Source organism: Guyanagaster necrorhizus (genome assembly GCF_019112545.1).
Source record: "Guyanagaster necrorhizus MCA 3950 unplaced genomic scaffold BT62scaffold_39, whole genome shotgun sequence".
Lineage (NCBI taxonomy): Eukaryota > Fungi > Basidiomycota > Agaricomycetes > Agaricales > Physalacriaceae > Guyanagaster > Guyanagaster necrorhizus.
Window position 1 is genome coordinate 372,377 of NW_025064918.1, and position 14,594 is coordinate 386,970.

General features: G+C 46.4%; 5 protein-coding genes across 5 annotated transcripts; 2 read left to right on the forward strand and 3 right to left on the reverse strand.

The window, feature by feature from the left end:
* The first annotated feature begins 324 nt into the window (after window positions 1-324).
* Window positions 325-2,086, forward strand: BT62DRAFT_490613 (uncharacterized protein). The gene is made up of 11 exons (XM_043181149.1): window positions 325-405; window positions 459-473; window positions 519-574; window positions 626-668; window positions 729-761; window positions 926-961; window positions 1,018-1,176; window positions 1,232-1,304; window positions 1,361-1,510; window positions 1,560-1,608; window positions 1,660-2,086. The coding sequence occupies exons 2-11, from the start codon at window positions 470-472 to the stop codon at window positions 1,867-1,869; spliced, it is 813 nt and encodes a 270-aa protein (XP_043034840.1). The 5' UTR covers window positions 325-405; window positions 459-469; the 3' UTR covers window positions 1,870-2,086.
* Window positions 2,087-4,482: 2,396 nt separating this feature from the next.
* BT62DRAFT_908615 (cytochrome P450) lies at window positions 4,483-6,502 on the reverse strand (the record flags this gene model as incomplete). The annotated part of the gene is made up of 10 exons (XM_043183715.1): window positions 4,483-4,648; window positions 4,706-4,821; window positions 4,881-5,069; window positions 5,130-5,474; window positions 5,531-5,567; window positions 5,622-5,766; window positions 5,819-5,885; window positions 5,943-5,997; window positions 6,050-6,170; window positions 6,226-6,502. The coding sequence occupies 10 exons, from the start codon at window positions 6,500-6,502 to the stop codon at window positions 4,483-4,485; spliced, it is 1,518 nt and encodes a 505-aa protein (XP_043034841.1).
* Window positions 6,503-6,597: 95 nt separating this feature from the next.
* BT62DRAFT_908696 (uncharacterized protein) lies at window positions 6,598-8,312 on the reverse strand (the record flags this gene model as incomplete). Its single annotated transcript, XM_043183717.1, has 11 exons — window positions 6,598-6,671; window positions 6,724-6,745; window positions 6,803-6,938; window positions 6,993-7,166; window positions 7,223-7,386; window positions 7,440-7,529; window positions 7,584-7,634; window positions 7,682-7,732; window positions 7,783-7,920; window positions 7,971-8,045; window positions 8,094-8,312. 11 exons carry the CDS (start codon window positions 8,310-8,312, stop codon window positions 6,598-6,600), a joined length of 1,194 nt encoding a protein of 397 aa, XP_043034842.1.
* Window positions 8,313-8,674: 362 nt separating this feature from the next.
* Window positions 8,675-10,617, forward strand: BT62DRAFT_937262 (uncharacterized protein). The gene is made up of 13 exons (XM_043187285.1): window positions 8,675-8,932; window positions 8,987-9,039; window positions 9,089-9,103; window positions 9,160-9,198; window positions 9,248-9,290; window positions 9,351-9,379; window positions 9,401-9,404; window positions 9,550-9,585; window positions 9,648-9,806; window positions 9,867-9,939; window positions 9,997-10,146; window positions 10,196-10,244; window positions 10,296-10,617. Exons 1-13 carry the CDS (start codon window positions 8,845-8,847, stop codon window positions 10,503-10,505), a joined length of 948 nt encoding a protein of 315 aa, XP_043034843.1. The 5' UTR covers window positions 8,675-8,844; the 3' UTR covers window positions 10,506-10,617.
* A 363-nt stretch (window positions 10,618-10,980) lies between these two features.
* BT62DRAFT_490935 (MFS general substrate transporter) lies at window positions 10,981-13,783 on the reverse strand. Its single transcript, XM_043181150.1, has 18 exons — window positions 13,400-13,783; window positions 13,173-13,345; window positions 13,037-13,120; window positions 12,897-12,988; window positions 12,699-12,845; window positions 12,583-12,646; window positions 12,427-12,532; window positions 12,289-12,378; window positions 12,226-12,230; window positions 12,154-12,165; window positions 11,911-12,102; window positions 11,806-11,856; window positions 11,703-11,746; window positions 11,635-11,651; window positions 11,500-11,573; window positions 11,382-11,448; window positions 11,257-11,328; window positions 10,981-11,203 (listed from the first exon to the last, which is right to left on the reverse strand). Exons 1-18 carry the CDS (start codon window positions 13,594-13,596, stop codon window positions 11,137-11,139), a joined length of 1,554 nt encoding a protein of 517 aa, XP_043034844.1. The 5' UTR covers window positions 13,597-13,783; the 3' UTR covers window positions 10,981-11,136.
* Between the last annotated feature and the right edge of the window lie 811 nt (window positions 13,784-14,594).

Genomic DNA, 14,594 nt, shown 5'->3' on the forward strand with positions numbered 1-14,594 from the left:
TTCTCCTGCAGGTTTCATGGAAAGATTGATGCCTAGGAATGTGGCCTTGCCTCCAGGAATGGCTTAGCAACATTGGTGCCTCATGTTGACGTGATGATGAACGGAGGGGGAGATCTCGTTCGTCGCTTTGTTGATGGTGTCTGATTGCGCACACATGAGTTTTGGATCGCGCTGATAAATAAGAGCGGACCTGTAAACCCTGCATCGACCTTTTATGGCCCCCCTCGACATCCCGGCGAGCGCTATTATAGAAAGCCTTTTGAAAACGTATCACTGGGACAAAATCACTATCACAACAGCAGGTAGGATTTCCGTCTCCTGTCTTCCCAAATGTCCTACTACCCCCATACAGTCTCCTCATTCTCTTGGACATGGTGGGAATATATGATCACACTTGACGATGAGGTAAGAAATTCTTCATCGACTTGTACCGGGAGTCGATTTAATATTACCCTTAGATTTCTCTCATATGGGTAGGGAACCCTCCGCCTCGCAGTGCTTGCTCCAACTTGCTGAAGCTGAAGTGATCTCCCAGCAATCTCGCTGGTCCTGGATCAAGTTTCTATTTTTCATGGTGCACCCTGACTTTTTACTGGATCAGTTCTGGTGGCTAATCCGTGTCTAGAATCGATATCTTTTACTTTTCTCTCAGACGTTCGACTTTGCCGGTATGTCCATAACCTGGCGTCGAGAGTTGGCCCTAGCTCATTTTCGGGAATGGACTCCAGGTTACTTTCTTCCAAAACCGAGTTATAATGTAGGTGCCCGTTCATCTTTTTTATCCCCGACGGTGACTAAAGGACTTATCGCAGTTGTACGTGCATCCTGTATCTGTTCACACATGAAATTTCCTACCCCTTGATAGTTGTGCGTATTACTATATGATTTCATTCTCATTGACCCATTATTCGAACGGGAATCGTAGGCCACGCATGGGTCGGGTACATCATCGTCATCAACGGTATGCCAAACACATCATTGCCTGTCAATCCTCTCCATCTAACTCATTCAATTCAGGAAGTCTACAAATCTTTGTTGCTGATATCATTCTTATAATTCGACTTGGGGCAATATACGGTCGAAAGAAGAGCATTGTAGTGCCCATGGTAGCCTTGTATATTCTCAACGTGGCCGCTAGCTCGACAGTGTTGGCAATTCAGGCAAAGCATTCGACAGGTGTTTTTCTCGCTGAATTTGTTCTGTAACGACTGCTGATAACGGCTCTCCGTAGGTTCTAACGAACCGCTCCCTGGCATCTATCTCTGCTGGTTGACCAGTAAATTGAATATCCTATATGCCTATTGGCAAGTACCCTCTTTTGGATGGCTTGGCTTATGCGAATTAATATTTCTGCTTGAAGGATACCCATAGCCGTTTTCGAATCAGTGATGTTCCTCCTTGCTGCATTCAGAGTCATAGATGATTTCAATGTGCCTAAGATGGAGGGCACATATGGCCCTCGGTCTTTACTTGCCATCATCGTCCGTGATTCGTTGCTGTACTTTGTAGTGTACGTACTGCTCTTTCTTTGTATCGTTTGATAGGCTAACCATTACAAGTGTCCTTGCAGCTGCCCTCGCCAATGCACTGATATACCGTTTTGCTGCCGTATGTATTTTTTGTCAAACTTGTGCTTGCACTGACAACTCGATATCTCAGCTGGAGAAATACAATGTTCTCCATGGTGCCACCTCAGCTGCTTTATCGATTTCTATGTCTCGTATGATCTTAAATCTACGCAAAACGGGGCGGGAAGAAAATCCTCCCCCATCTCTGCAGTTGTCTGGCTTGCACTTCCAGGAAGGTAGTACACCTGGAACTACCATAGATACCGGAGACGCTGTGTTGACTACAAGTCGGGGCAATTGATTAATGGCCGGTAACTGGGGGATTACTTGGTTATTTACTAAAGAAATCTCATCCACCACAGCGAAGATATCGCCGTAGACAGCGCGTCATATCCCTGTACTCATGCGGCGGCAGAAGGGTGAGGACATACATATGGAATCCTCTGTAATGATTCGAGAGCAACATCTGTTTAAACATCGACACATAAGCGACCGAAGCAAAAATGAATGAATCTTGTGTTGAGTACCTGATGAAGCAACGAAGTTTGAGCATGGATTTCGGATCTCTAATGCTTGCAGTAATAATTCTGTGAGATTCATATCGAAAAAAAGTCATTCTTCAACTTGACTCTCTCGCTGGGAATCGAACCCAGCTTTCGCACGACAAATTTAGGCGTACTGACCGACTGACTACCAGAGAGATATCTAATCTCGGTCAGTTTCTAATATATTTCTAGTCTGTTTACCTTGAATTGAAGCGCCGGCTGTCGCACCCACGGTTTCGTTGCAGATGGCCCTGAATTATAATTGCCTTGTATCCTCTGCTATCCTCTGCTTTCAAGACGTTGAACTTTGAATGTTCTGTCTGGCATCTTCGAATAACTCTTCTCAATCAGAACCTCTTCCTCCAGTAACAGCTTCGAACTTACACCGAGTCAAAACTATCGATATCTCCAAATCGGATCGACTATGATGCTAGGCCGAAAGGTGACCAATGACCATGCATCGGAATGTTATTTTGAAGAGAACGTGGTGATATGCGGAGGCCAACGAAACGAGTACCTCACAACGGCAAAGGCGAGTCCTTTGACCACGTAGAGATCGCATGTCCTCATCTCCGTGGAACACAGCATCAGACTCGTTGCCTGGACTCACAGTTCGCTTTTCTTCGCAAGTACCTGCTAGAGCGATGAGCTTCAACTTTCAAGATGAAAGGCCTGCATGGTTAACCTCCTTGTAATATGAAGAACACATTGCGACCCCCGGAAATTTGTTGCTTCGAAATGGAGCTCGACAAGGGCACCATGATACGTATCGATTTCATAGACCTGCGATTGTAATATAAATTTTGTCATTTTTGCTCGTCACTAGGCGCTAGTCACCTCTACCAGCATACGGACCTAATAAGACTTCTACTTTAATGTGGCGCAACGTGCGCACCCTTTAATGAGCTTTTTTCTTTTTTTTTCAATATCAATGTCGGGTACAGGTAAAAGGTAAAGAACCTTGCGTGTACAGAAGGTGTGGCGAGGACACGGAAGAGAATCTATCTATACATCACCCGTCCACTGACGCGAGGACTCGAAATCATCCGAAACTATTGTGGCGGAACCAGTCCGACTCGTTTTCGATTTCAAATGTTTTTATTCAAAGATCTCATGTTCGAGCTCGTGCCTGCAATACAGCGTTTGTCTACTCCTTCCACGTAATTCATCATCTAGTTACTCTCCTGACCCTTTAACCGCCGATTTGTCTCGAGCCTACGCGTCGAAAAACCGGGGGGGAGGCCAACTTTGCTTTAAGACACTCACGCCGACTCGGAAGGCACTCGGAAATCGCAACAGAACAGGGTATATCTGAATGGAACTCGATAATGGACGACCACCTTTTGCTACCGTGCAGAAATGGGTTATTCTGTGGGGTTTCTCATCTATTCGGGCGTGATGCCCTTGCTGAAAATGTAAGATGTCGTATTATTGCGCACGCTTGCAGCTTAAGAGTCAATTACAGGTCCTCACCATCTTCTTCGGGTTCTGGCTGACGAAAAAGGTAGGTTTTTTCACGGCTGCAGCGTATAGGGGAACGCCCCAGATACCTGTTCCCCTGTTAATTTCTTTTCAATTGCGAGAACAGGTAACAATGATTGTTGCGCTACCTGGGCTGCTGTGCTGCTGTGCTTGATACCATTCCTGCCTTTGACAAGCAAAATGTGGCAGCCATGGGACCGCTTTTCTCGGTCACCTTTGTGAGTTTATCCACCTACGTTTCTATCCGCTCACTCCAAGCCGCTTTATCAGGTCTACATGGCTTTTGGACTCTTATTTGGCACATTCATCCGCCAATAATTCTGCTATGTTCCGCGTAAGTCTTGGCCTGGTACCTCTATGGAAACAGCTATAAGAAATTGAGGAAGCTCGCGAACGTCCGCCCAACATATTTTTCTTGTCTTTCAGTGAATTAAAATCACGCTAGCCACGGCCGTGGTTCTCACTGTCATAGAGAAATGTCCCTCCGATGCTGATACGACCCACAGCGTATGGCCTAGATTTATCACCATCCTTCCGGAATAGTCAACTCATCATTACCAGCGATATGCGAAGGACCATGATATAGACAAGCGAATGTCCAAGAGATATCTTCATGTTCATCTCGAATGCGTATGCAAATATCTAAAATCTGTGAGCGCCACCCACTGACCGACTTTTTGTTCATATAGAGCTATAACTTCGATATCAATTTCACTTTTACAGGTTCCATCAAGAAACGCTCAATAACCCATGTGATTCAGACGAGACACACAGAAAGAATATTTTTAGACACTAACTTTACAGAGCAGCCGCATTGGTACAGCTTGCATATTCATTACGTAGTTGCATTTCTCTTCACCAGCAGAGACACCCTTCCTAGACAAATTTTAAACTTCCCTTTCGTGGACTCGTACCATAAACGGTTCCGCCATCTGGTTCGTCAAGAAGTCGCCAGTAAATCGCTTCGAGGTATCCAGAAACTCAAATTCGAAAAGAGGAAGCAATGTGGACCAAATAAATACCCATTCATACGGGACGATGCTGGCAGCAGGACTGGATAAGATGGGATGAATTACCATCAGCAGCCCTGGTAAAAGTATGATGACTTACCAGTAGCGTAGGCCCGCACCGAAAGTTACGAACTCAGGACCTGAGGGCTTAATGAATTTGCCATCGTCCGAGATATGCCTCCCGGGATTGAATTCGTCTGCATCTGGTCCCCAGACCTGGAGGTTATGATTGTCATTGACTACTTCCCCTGTGAAATTGAGCTTCAAAGGCTCACCAAAGGATCTCTCATGATGATTTTGTCCGACCATAGGACATACGTTCCTTTTTCAATGTTGGTCTCGGGAATCGAAATCTCAGGTACCGCTGGGAGTATATCATCGGCAGTGGCATATCGCGCATTCTTAGGTAGGCCAGGCCACAGACGAACCGTCTCGTAGAACACTGCCAAATGGACTACATACGACTATGTTAGATAACAAGACGTCAGTTCGCCTGCGCCTAGAGAAGCAAGGGGAGTACATACCGATACCGTCGCAAAAGTGGGACGTTGGCCCGACTGTCCCAATGCGATGGCCTCTTCCCGCATTCGGTTCAGCCACTCCGGTTTCCTTGATAATTCATACAGTGCCCATGAAATGCTGCTCTGCGTGTTATCACGCCCTCCAAACAAAAGCGTAACCATAATGTTCCGAGTGAAGAGAGGATTAGTCATCGAATACGATTTCAGGAGGGCGGAAAAGAAATCGGTCTCTCTGCTGTCGACATCTCCAACTAGAGCGAGAGACTTTGATCGTTCTTCGATGAGGCCGTCAATCGCTTTCCACAGGACAGATATAGTCCTTCTGAACCTGAACCAAGTTCCGTCAAACTGTTCATCACATGTTAAAACGGTATCGCAGGGGTATCATATCACTAAGCACAAACCTTTTCAGTGATGTGCCAGTATGGGTTGAATAAACGCCTGACAAGTGTGAATTGAGTACGGACTGAGTATAAGAGAGGAAAACACATCTACCCGGCGGAGATGTCATTGAGTTCACAGACAGATGAAATCAGCTCATGAGATTCAGTCAAGACTTTGGTGTCCTCTTGCAACATTGTTGTATCGAGATTAAAGGTGCTCTTGACAAAGATTGAGAGCGCCAAGCGCCCCGCAAGGTCTATATCCAGAACGTCATGGCGCACGGAAACAACGTCGACTTAATCACATACCATTCCAGTCAAAAGGAAGCTGCTCCTTGGCAGCATTCGTCAGTAAACGCGTTGTCGTTGGCATCAGCTTATGAATAGTCGCTCAGATCAGTAGTAAATAAAGCGCTTAAGGAACCTTGCTTACTTCATTCATAGCAGTAGCGAGGTGGTCTTGAAAGGATTTTCTTCCGAAAATGGGTCTGAACGGTCGGTTGGGTGAGTGGGCGCCAGTGAAGGACGCATAAGACGTACTGTATAGCCTTGCGCGAGCTCCTCCATTTTTCTCCCTCGGAAGCGACAGGTGTTTCTAAGCCAGGAAACTGCTCGAATATAGATACAGCGACCGGTCCTCTGGTGTACATTGAAATGTCATCTGATGCAATCAAATGTTAGTAAAAGGTACGCTGATTCATATGAATGAACGGAACTCTTTTTGACATGCGCAAGCCATTCAGGACGGTTTATCACAATCAGACGACCCCATCCTGGAATGGTTAAGGTCGACAATGGACCGTAGGCCTTGTTCAAAAGTTCCATGAAGGATATCATTTGTCGCCTGTAGGGAAAAACTTGTAGTAGATTGCCAATACAGGGAAGACCGCCTGGGCCAGGGATATCATTTCGAGCTGACACCCCGACTGAACGGTTGGGATACAGGATAATAAGAAGCGCGAAAGCACAGAAAAGAGATACGGTCAAGAACATTATTTGGGGTAAAAAGAGAGAAGAGATGGTGAAGAATAAAAGTCGTTTCGTACAGAGTCTTAACCGTTCTAGGAGGCAGTAAAAAATTACGAGAATCAACGGGCCCAAGGCTTTTCGATTGGCGCTCCATACAGTTCTTGGGCTTCCTTCATCACTTCTTCGTGACCATCTAGAAACGTCTCTGTTAAGGAATGGAGCTGACTTAAATTTAGGAGACATACGTTGCTCAAACCTAATTGGTCCCTGTGATATCAATAGCATCTTAGTCCCGGTTCAATTCTACAAAGATGAAGAACAAACCAGTTCCTCCAGGCGATATCCCTCCGACTTAAACACCGCTCCGGGATAGAGATTCCCCTTCGTGAGGCCAAATAACCAATCAAAAGCATGCCGCCAGCCTGTTGGGACAGGATAATACCATGGATAGTGCCTTCGGCTGTGAAAGAATTTGATTACATCCGCAAGATGCAAAAGGAAAAAACAAGCTCACACAATCGTATGAAGACGCATGAGACCATCAGAGTCTATGCTATATGGAGGGTTCTCGACGACAATGTATCCCTGAGGTTTGAATCGAGGAAGCATGAAGTTTCTGACGATAAAGGCTCGAACCGCCAGAGCTGTCTTGACGAAGGTCTGTGCATATTTCGACGGTGCAGGGAGCCTGGATAGGCCCCGGCCTCTCAGATATCGGTAGGTGGAGAGTATCAAAGTGCTCACATCATGGCATTTCGAAGTTCATCATCCAACAGGCACAGAAACACGTCTTTGACCAACGATCGTGCACCAGGTATATTTGGCACTCGGGTGCTCATATAGTCCAGTGCCATGTTGGCCAGCTGATGACTGCTCTCCGACGGGACCATATGGGTACTTTCATATTGCTTGGTCGTAGAAGTCAAAGATGATGGATTCATCCAAGGCCGAATAGACTTACTCTGCTCCATTCTTCTAATTCACCGAGACTCTCAGGGATCCCTTTGATGTCCATGCGTTGACCAATATCCTTCCACATGAGGAAGTTACACTTTCACAGCTTAAATTAGCGCAACGAGGCAGTAGAGTGGTGCCGGTGCCTTACGTTTGCTTCTTCCGGGCTGTACGGACGCCAATCGAAGCGTGCTACTAGACGCTGAGAAAATTATGAGTCGTGGGTAGCGGTAGCAGATCCGGGCGAACCATGGGCTCCAAAATAAAGAGAGCCAGAGTATGCAACATATCATCATTTGACTACGAAAGTTCTAATTAAAAAAGCGCAATTGATCACACTGGAAGCTCACGATGTTGTAGCGTCTATGCAGCCAATTCACTCGGGCAAGCGCAATATTGCTTCTCGGCCCAAGACATGGTGTTGATTTCGTTGTCGTTGGCGAATACTCCAAGGGACAAGAGATGAAGGTGGAGATGAGCAAAGCCGTCTTAACAAACTATGGTGAATACTCTGCAGAGGTGGGGGGAATACACTCACATCAGTAACCCTCTTCGTGAGTTTTCGTTCTGTGGAAAACTCCCCAGTTTTCAATAGCAGAGCGGAGATGGAAGGCTTTCGACATGAATACAACTTGAAAAAATGAGACGCATAGCAGCTTACGATCCCATATGTCTTGAGGAGTGCAACTTGAGCCCCGAGGCGCGTAAAGAAGGGCATGTCATACAACAATGCTCCCTGTAAAGCAGACTGAGCTTCAGAAGGACTAGGTTCCTTACCGCTGGCACGGATCCTGGCTTGCACAGCATGCAGACGCCGGTACCTAAGGTAGCGAACTGTAGCAAGGTAGACAAGAACAACAGAAGCAATAAGTGGGATCATTATGGTCGAAAGGTGAGAGCCTTGTCGAATGAGTAGCAACTCAGTAGCGGGGACGCGGTCATCGTCAGGTTTCCAGGCTTCCTCTTAAGCGGCGCGACACGACACCATAATCAACTTTTACGGACATCAGTGATTGTCACGAAGTAATATGTTCCCACCAGGCATTCTTGAGGCGCATTGTTACTGTTAGAAGGGAGTTTCAAACTCAGCGCGGCGACGGACCGGCTTTTCTGTCAGGGCTGGGATGCAGGTCTGGGTTGATTTCAATCAATCACCTCTTGATTTCCCCGAGGTGTCAGGGAAAGATTGCTTAACCATGACCTTGGCTCGAGAACTTTCTTTCTCTCGTGTTTGGGAACTTCCCTGTCTGATGATGAACCAGGCACCGCAGGCAGATGGTACTTCTGTACTCTTTGGATGCCCTGAAACACCTGGTAGTATCCGATCACCACGAGTTTCGGTTCGCGCTGATAACCGGAGCCGAGGCATAAACCCTTCATCTGGCAGCTAATCCCACCAGAACTACACTTCCATGGACGCCCTCGAAAACCCAGCGAGCGCTATTATACAACGTCTTTTGACTGCTTATCGCTGGCACAAAATCACTATCACAACAGCAGGTAGAATTTTCGTCTCTTGTATGACCCCAAATGTCCCATTTAACCTTCATACAGTCTTCTCATTCTCTTGGACATGGTGGGAGTATGCGATCACACTTGACGATGAGGTAAATTCTTCATTGACATGTACGTGAATCGATTTGACAATACCTTTAGATTTCTCTCATATGGGTAGGAAACCATTTGCCTCTTAATGCTTGCTCCGATATGCTGAACGAATCTTCCAGCAATCACGATGGTCCTGGATCAAGTTTCTATTTTTCGTGGTGCGCCCTGGCTTTAATGGATCAGTTCAGGCTGCTAATCCGTGTCTAGAATCGATATCTTGTACTTTTCTCTCAGACATTTGACCTCGTTGGTATGTACATAACCGGCGTCGATAATTAGCCCAAGGCTCAATTTTGGGCATGAATTCAAGGGTATCTTCTTCCAAAACCCACTTATAACGTAAGTGCCCCCCCGCCATCATTTTTATCCTGAATGACGACTAAAAGACCTATCGCAGTTGTACGTGCACCTCGTATCGTTTCAGACATGAAATTTCTTACCCTTTGGAATTTGGATAGTTGTGCGTATTATATGACTTCATTGATCGATTATTCGAACGGAGATCGCAGGTCTCGCATGGGTCGGATACATCACTGTCATCAACGGTACACTAAAATCATTATTGCTTGTCAATGTTTTCCATCGAATTTATGATTTCAATCTCCAGGAACTCTACAAGTTTTCATCGCTGATATCGTCCTTATAATTCGACTTGGGGCAATATATGGTCGAAAGAAGCGCATTGTAGTGCCCGTGACAGTCTTGTATATTCTCACCGTGGCCGCCAGCTCGACGGTGTTGGGAATCCAGGCACATCGTGCGACAGGTCCTCTGAGAGATTCACTGAGTGCTTTCTGTAACGAATACTGATAAAAACTCTCCATAGGGACTAACGAGCCGGTGCCTGGCTTCTTTCTCTGCTCCTTGACTAGTAAATTGAATATCTTGTATGCTTATTGGTAAGTGTCTTCTTCTCCGACGGCTTAGCTTATACGAATTGAACTTGCAACTCGAAGGGTTCCCATAGCTGTTTTCGAATCAATAATGTTCCTCCTTGCTGCGTACAGAGTAATATCAGATTTCAATGTGCCCAAAATGGAGAGCGCGTATGGGCCTCGGTCTTTACTTTCGCTGGTCGTCCGTGATTCGTTGTGGTACTTCGTAGTGTACGTACCGCTCCCTCTTTGCATCGTTTGCTGTGCTGACTTGCAAAAGTGTCCTTACAACTGGCCTCGCTAATGCGCTGGAATACCGTTTTGCCTCTGTATGTATTCTCCATCGAACTTGTGCTTGCACTGACAACCTGATACCCCAGCCGGGGAAATACAATGTTCTTCATGGTCCAACATCAGCGGCGTTATCGATCTCTATGTCTCGTGTGATCTTAAATCTACGCAAAACGGGGCGGCAGGAAAATCCTCTCCCAACCTTGCAGTTGTCCGTCTTGCGTTTCCAGGCAGGTCGTACTCGGGGAACTACTATAGACACAGGGGATGATGGGATGACTACGACTCAGGCAGATTGACCCATGGCAGTGTACAATACCTTTCTCGAATGATGTAATTTTCATGACAAGCTATGACGTCTAATATGTTTGTATTTTGAACCTCCTATGATCCTGAATGTCGATTCACAGAACGTATGGACAATCTGCAGCCGTCTTTTAATCACTCGTTATTTTTGCACCAGCGCTCCCGCCCAGCGCGGATGATCGAAAGCTGTCATCTCGAAAAGATGGCCCGCGTCCTTTTGACGACATCCCAGCTGTTTATGTCCAAGTTGTACCACGCCGAGTAATGGTGATGATGTGGGTCCTGATGGTTGGTGAGATTGCATATCGCTACTATTCTCGGGCCCCATCAGACAGGCTCTAATGCTACCGAAGCTCGGCGAGGCAAAGTACCTTTTTTGCAACTTCACGTATGTCACCTACACCCCAAAGCGTCTGCTCCATTTCTCCGAAGATGTTGGCGGCTCAGAAGGCTTAGGCTCGATATTCTCGGATAGTTATCTCGGCCTTTATTATAATACGAACACCGCCAGTCCAAACAATGTCATTTTAAACTTCTAGGTACTAGTCGTGTATGCTAATACGCCCGAATCCCTCAAGAGAGTGTCTCTACTTATCTTAGTCCATTCTGAAACAATATGAATACCTAATTGTGGATAGCCGTTGCACTTTTGCCACGTAGAACTGTCCCCCAAAACCACAGAATCAAAACCCTGCCATATGTTACTATCTATCTAAGAAAGGTCTGGTAGGAGTGAGAACTTACATCGGGAATCCCAGGCCCAAAGCGCAACTAGCCAGGATGGTGTTTCCTTTCCCGTAACCTAAGTGCTGGTACCTATGTTCGGAGCTCAGTAATGGAAAGAAGCAGGAGAGATCATGATGGCTGACAGGCTGGGAGAGGCTAACGGCAAGGCAAAACCGACGAGCGAGCGAAGCAAAGAGAGCCCTCCGAGAGCTGTATAATAGGTCAAGTCCGCATCAGTACTTGTGCAGGCCATTGACTTACCTGGTGCCGCACGAACGGTGTAGGTGTCGATGATATATGTTTGTATTGCTTGCCAGTTCACGGCGATGCCCATTCTATTTGTAGATAAGAATCAGGTTTCAGTCTCTTACAACCGTCAGTAAAATAAATCTTCACCCGGTGATAACAAGTCCCTGCTCAGGGCGCTGTAAGCTTTTGAAGTTCTCACGGGCAAAGACACTCACAATATCTGGGACAATCCAGTGCACTCCGCTTGACACAGTCCATCCTGGAAATGAAATATCCCCATAACGTCGTACAGAGTGCAAAGCTTCTGCCCTGACGCACCTGTAATGAACAATCCTATAGGCACGAACAGGGTGGCGGGCAGCATAATGGCTTCACAGTTGCTCGTAAGTAACAATGATGTACATAGTAACGGACGACACTTACGAATTCGAAATTCAGGACGGCCTTCGGTCCCGTAGTGAGCGCTGAGGCGGAGATACAGTCCATCCAGGATCGCATTCGTGATTTGCGCTCCACTGTAAAGGCCAATTCCAAAGGCGATGTAATGCAATCCTGCAATTCCGATACTCTCGTGATATACAACGACGTATATATCAGGGATCGACGTCAGTATCACTGTAAACACGGTGAGAGAGATGTCCCAGAAAGTAAGAAGGCAGAGCATACGATAGACCAGCCCTAGATAATCAAGAGGAGTCAGTAAGCAATTAAACGAAACGTTCTCCCGCAATGTCCTACCGTATCTGAAGACAATCGATGAAATAGTTAGCATATTATGACAGACGATGACATACACCTTACATATAGGCTAGATATATTCCTAGTAGCTGGGCCGTAGGTTCGGTTAGAAGTAAAACGACCGGGTAGAGTAGAAGCTTGTGGACAGGAGGCCTAGTAAAACAGGTCAGCAATAATTCCCGGGTGTCAGTTACCGTGTACTTGGATGGATTCTGCTGGTGGCTGGTAACATATATAACATTCTCCTCTCCACTGCTAGCATTTTGCAGCTTCCTTGCCTTTCGAGCCAATAGAAGGGGCGCAAAAGCTAGTGGCAACAATTTGAGTGACATGTAACTACCTGGGTATCGCGCTTACTCTCTTTTAGCCAAAAGAAAGAGATGGCTTGGACGAAGACAGCAGCAATGGATGTCGACCAGAACTGGAGAAAAATAATGACTGAAAAAACATCTAGGGATAGAGGTGATGCTCACAACCCATTTCCACGTCGTCTTCATGGCAATCCATGCGCCAGCAATCGGCCCAATGATTGGACCCAACAGAGGCGCCAGGGCATATAAAGTCACTGCCCGACCGCGTTCCTTGACGCTCCAGCAATCGTTAATGACTCCCCCACCGAGCTAATTAGAATTAACTAGGTACGGCTCGCCTATTGTGGCTTGTATACGCACCGCCAGCGGCGCACTTCCACCAATACCAGCCAGGAAACGGAATGCCAGCATCTGACTAGGAGTCTTTGCAAATGCGCAGACAAGATTGAAGACTAAAAATAGTTAGCGCGCGCTTAGAGTGCTGATGAACCGAAGAGTACTCATGTAAAACACATTGCCCAATTGCACCACCCTCGACCGGCCGTAGACCTGAGAGACCGGGCCAAAAAATAGGGGACCGAAGGCTGGGTGGTGTGTTTTCGATAAGTTTGACTATTAGATCGTGTTTGGCCTTACCGTACGCCAAGATAAATATCGAAGTTAGCAGAGGTTCAAAAATGTGGCTGGTGGCCCCGAGATCTTTGGCCACGTCCCTAGCAGCTGGAGCAATCATGGACGACGTAATGGGAGACAACATCGTGTATGTGGATATAAGGCCAGTTGCGATCCATTTTTGAGAATAGCTCCAACTGCACAAACACAATATGGATGAAAGCGGCTCAGAAGTGGGTAACAGAGCTCACTTTTTTGGATTTTCTGGGTCGTCGTCGCCATCCCAGGACACTACGATTATTTTCTCCTCTTTGGATGTCATGGTACTGTTGACGCAAGTTGAACAGCCTGTCTCCTGATTTCGAATGGGATTTTCCCACGAGAAGCGAAGTGAGACGACAGACCGCCTTCTAGGCGAAAGAATCTGGTTGGACGTTCGGCACGGCATTCAAACATCATTCAAAGGAGCTGTTTTCGTAGCTCGACCGTTCTAAGACAGAGATCCATCAAATCTGCAGTGGGGATGGAAAGATTTATTCTGCTAGAACATATGTGTTCAGAGCTTAAAAAAAGCCCGCGAGATAGAACTATCAGAAGATATCGATTGCAAGGTACAAAATGGTCGCATTCGCTGCTACTCTATATATATAGAGTTGTATCGTGGATGCACCCTTCGTGGTAACTTTAGTGCACAACAAATATCGCCAAGGCCATGACTGACGGAAGGTGAGGGGAAGCCAAGATACTTGTCAGGTATACATCTTGCACTTGGCAAGCTACATCGGAATTTCTCCGTGTGAATTGCGGCGAAAGTGCGTGGAAGATTATCTGTAGACAGTAGTGCGAGATCCGTGTGTGACGGAAGGAGATACGAAGCAAAAATACGACCCCGGTGTTCAAATATGTGCCGAACTGACAGCTGCATCAATCTCAACTTTGGAATTTATTTGCTACTTCAATCACGGCGCTACACCAGGCCCTTATCACTCGAGACTCTACTGATTCGATAGTGTCACTACGGTTCTCCCATATTTCCGGATGAATCATGATGCATGTTGCAAGGATCATGAAACAACTCGGTTGCATTTCCGAGTCTTTTCGACAACTTAAGTGCCCTAGGCCCTTCAAGCTTCAAGCTTCATTTCCCGGTCTCAAAAAATGAAGGATGTCCTTCTTACCTCCTTCTTGTTCACCAAATCAGATTTGAAAACAATCTTTTTCCCTGTGGTACATTCTGGTGTCCTTCTAGGCTGGAAATCACCCTCTGATATAGTTACTAGATGCTCTTCGCGGCGGCATCATCATCGTATTCATTTGGGCTCAGTTCGCTTGTAAAAACAAGTATATGGGTCTACCTTCATCTCTTGCAATTCTGCGTCTCCAATCAGATTATCGGAGAAGCGGAGGATTTGCTCAACAAGCCTTGGAGACCTATTGCCGCGAGGC

Bases quoted from the DNA above. Each gene is read 5' to 3' on its own strand.
- BT62DRAFT_490613 (XM_043181149.1), top strand. The intron at 669-728 runs GTATGTCCATAA...AATGGACTCCAG, and splicing joins TCAGACGTTCGACTTTGCCG to GTTACTTTCTTCCAAAACCG. The intron at 1,511-1,559 runs GTACGTACTGCT...AACCATTACAAG, and splicing joins TCGTTGCTGTACTTTGTAGT to TGTCCTTGCAGCTGCCCTCG.
- BT62DRAFT_937262 (XM_043187285.1), top strand. From the start codon at position 8,845: ATGGACGCCCTCGAAAACCCAGCGAGCGCTATTATACAACGTCTTTTG. The intron at 9,807-9,866 runs GTCCTCTGAGAG...AACTCTCCATAG, and splicing joins CCAGGCACATCGTGCGACAG to GGACTAACGAGCCGGTGCCT. The intron at 9,940-9,996 runs GTAAGTGTCTTC...TGCAACTCGAAG, and splicing joins AATATCTTGTATGCTTATTG to GGTTCCCATAGCTGTTTTCG.
- BT62DRAFT_490935 (XM_043181150.1), bottom strand. From the start codon at position 13,596: ATGCCGTGCCGAACGTCCAACCAGATTCTTTCGCCTAGAAGGCGGTCT. The intron at 12,989-13,036 runs GTACTCTTCGGT...AACTATTTTTAG, and splicing joins GGGCAATGTGTTTTACATGA to TCTTCAATCTTGTCTGCGCA. The intron at 11,747-11,805 runs GTGCGTCAGGGC...TTTCATTTCCAG, and splicing joins TATAGGATTGTTCATTACAG to GATGGACTGTGTCAAGCGGA.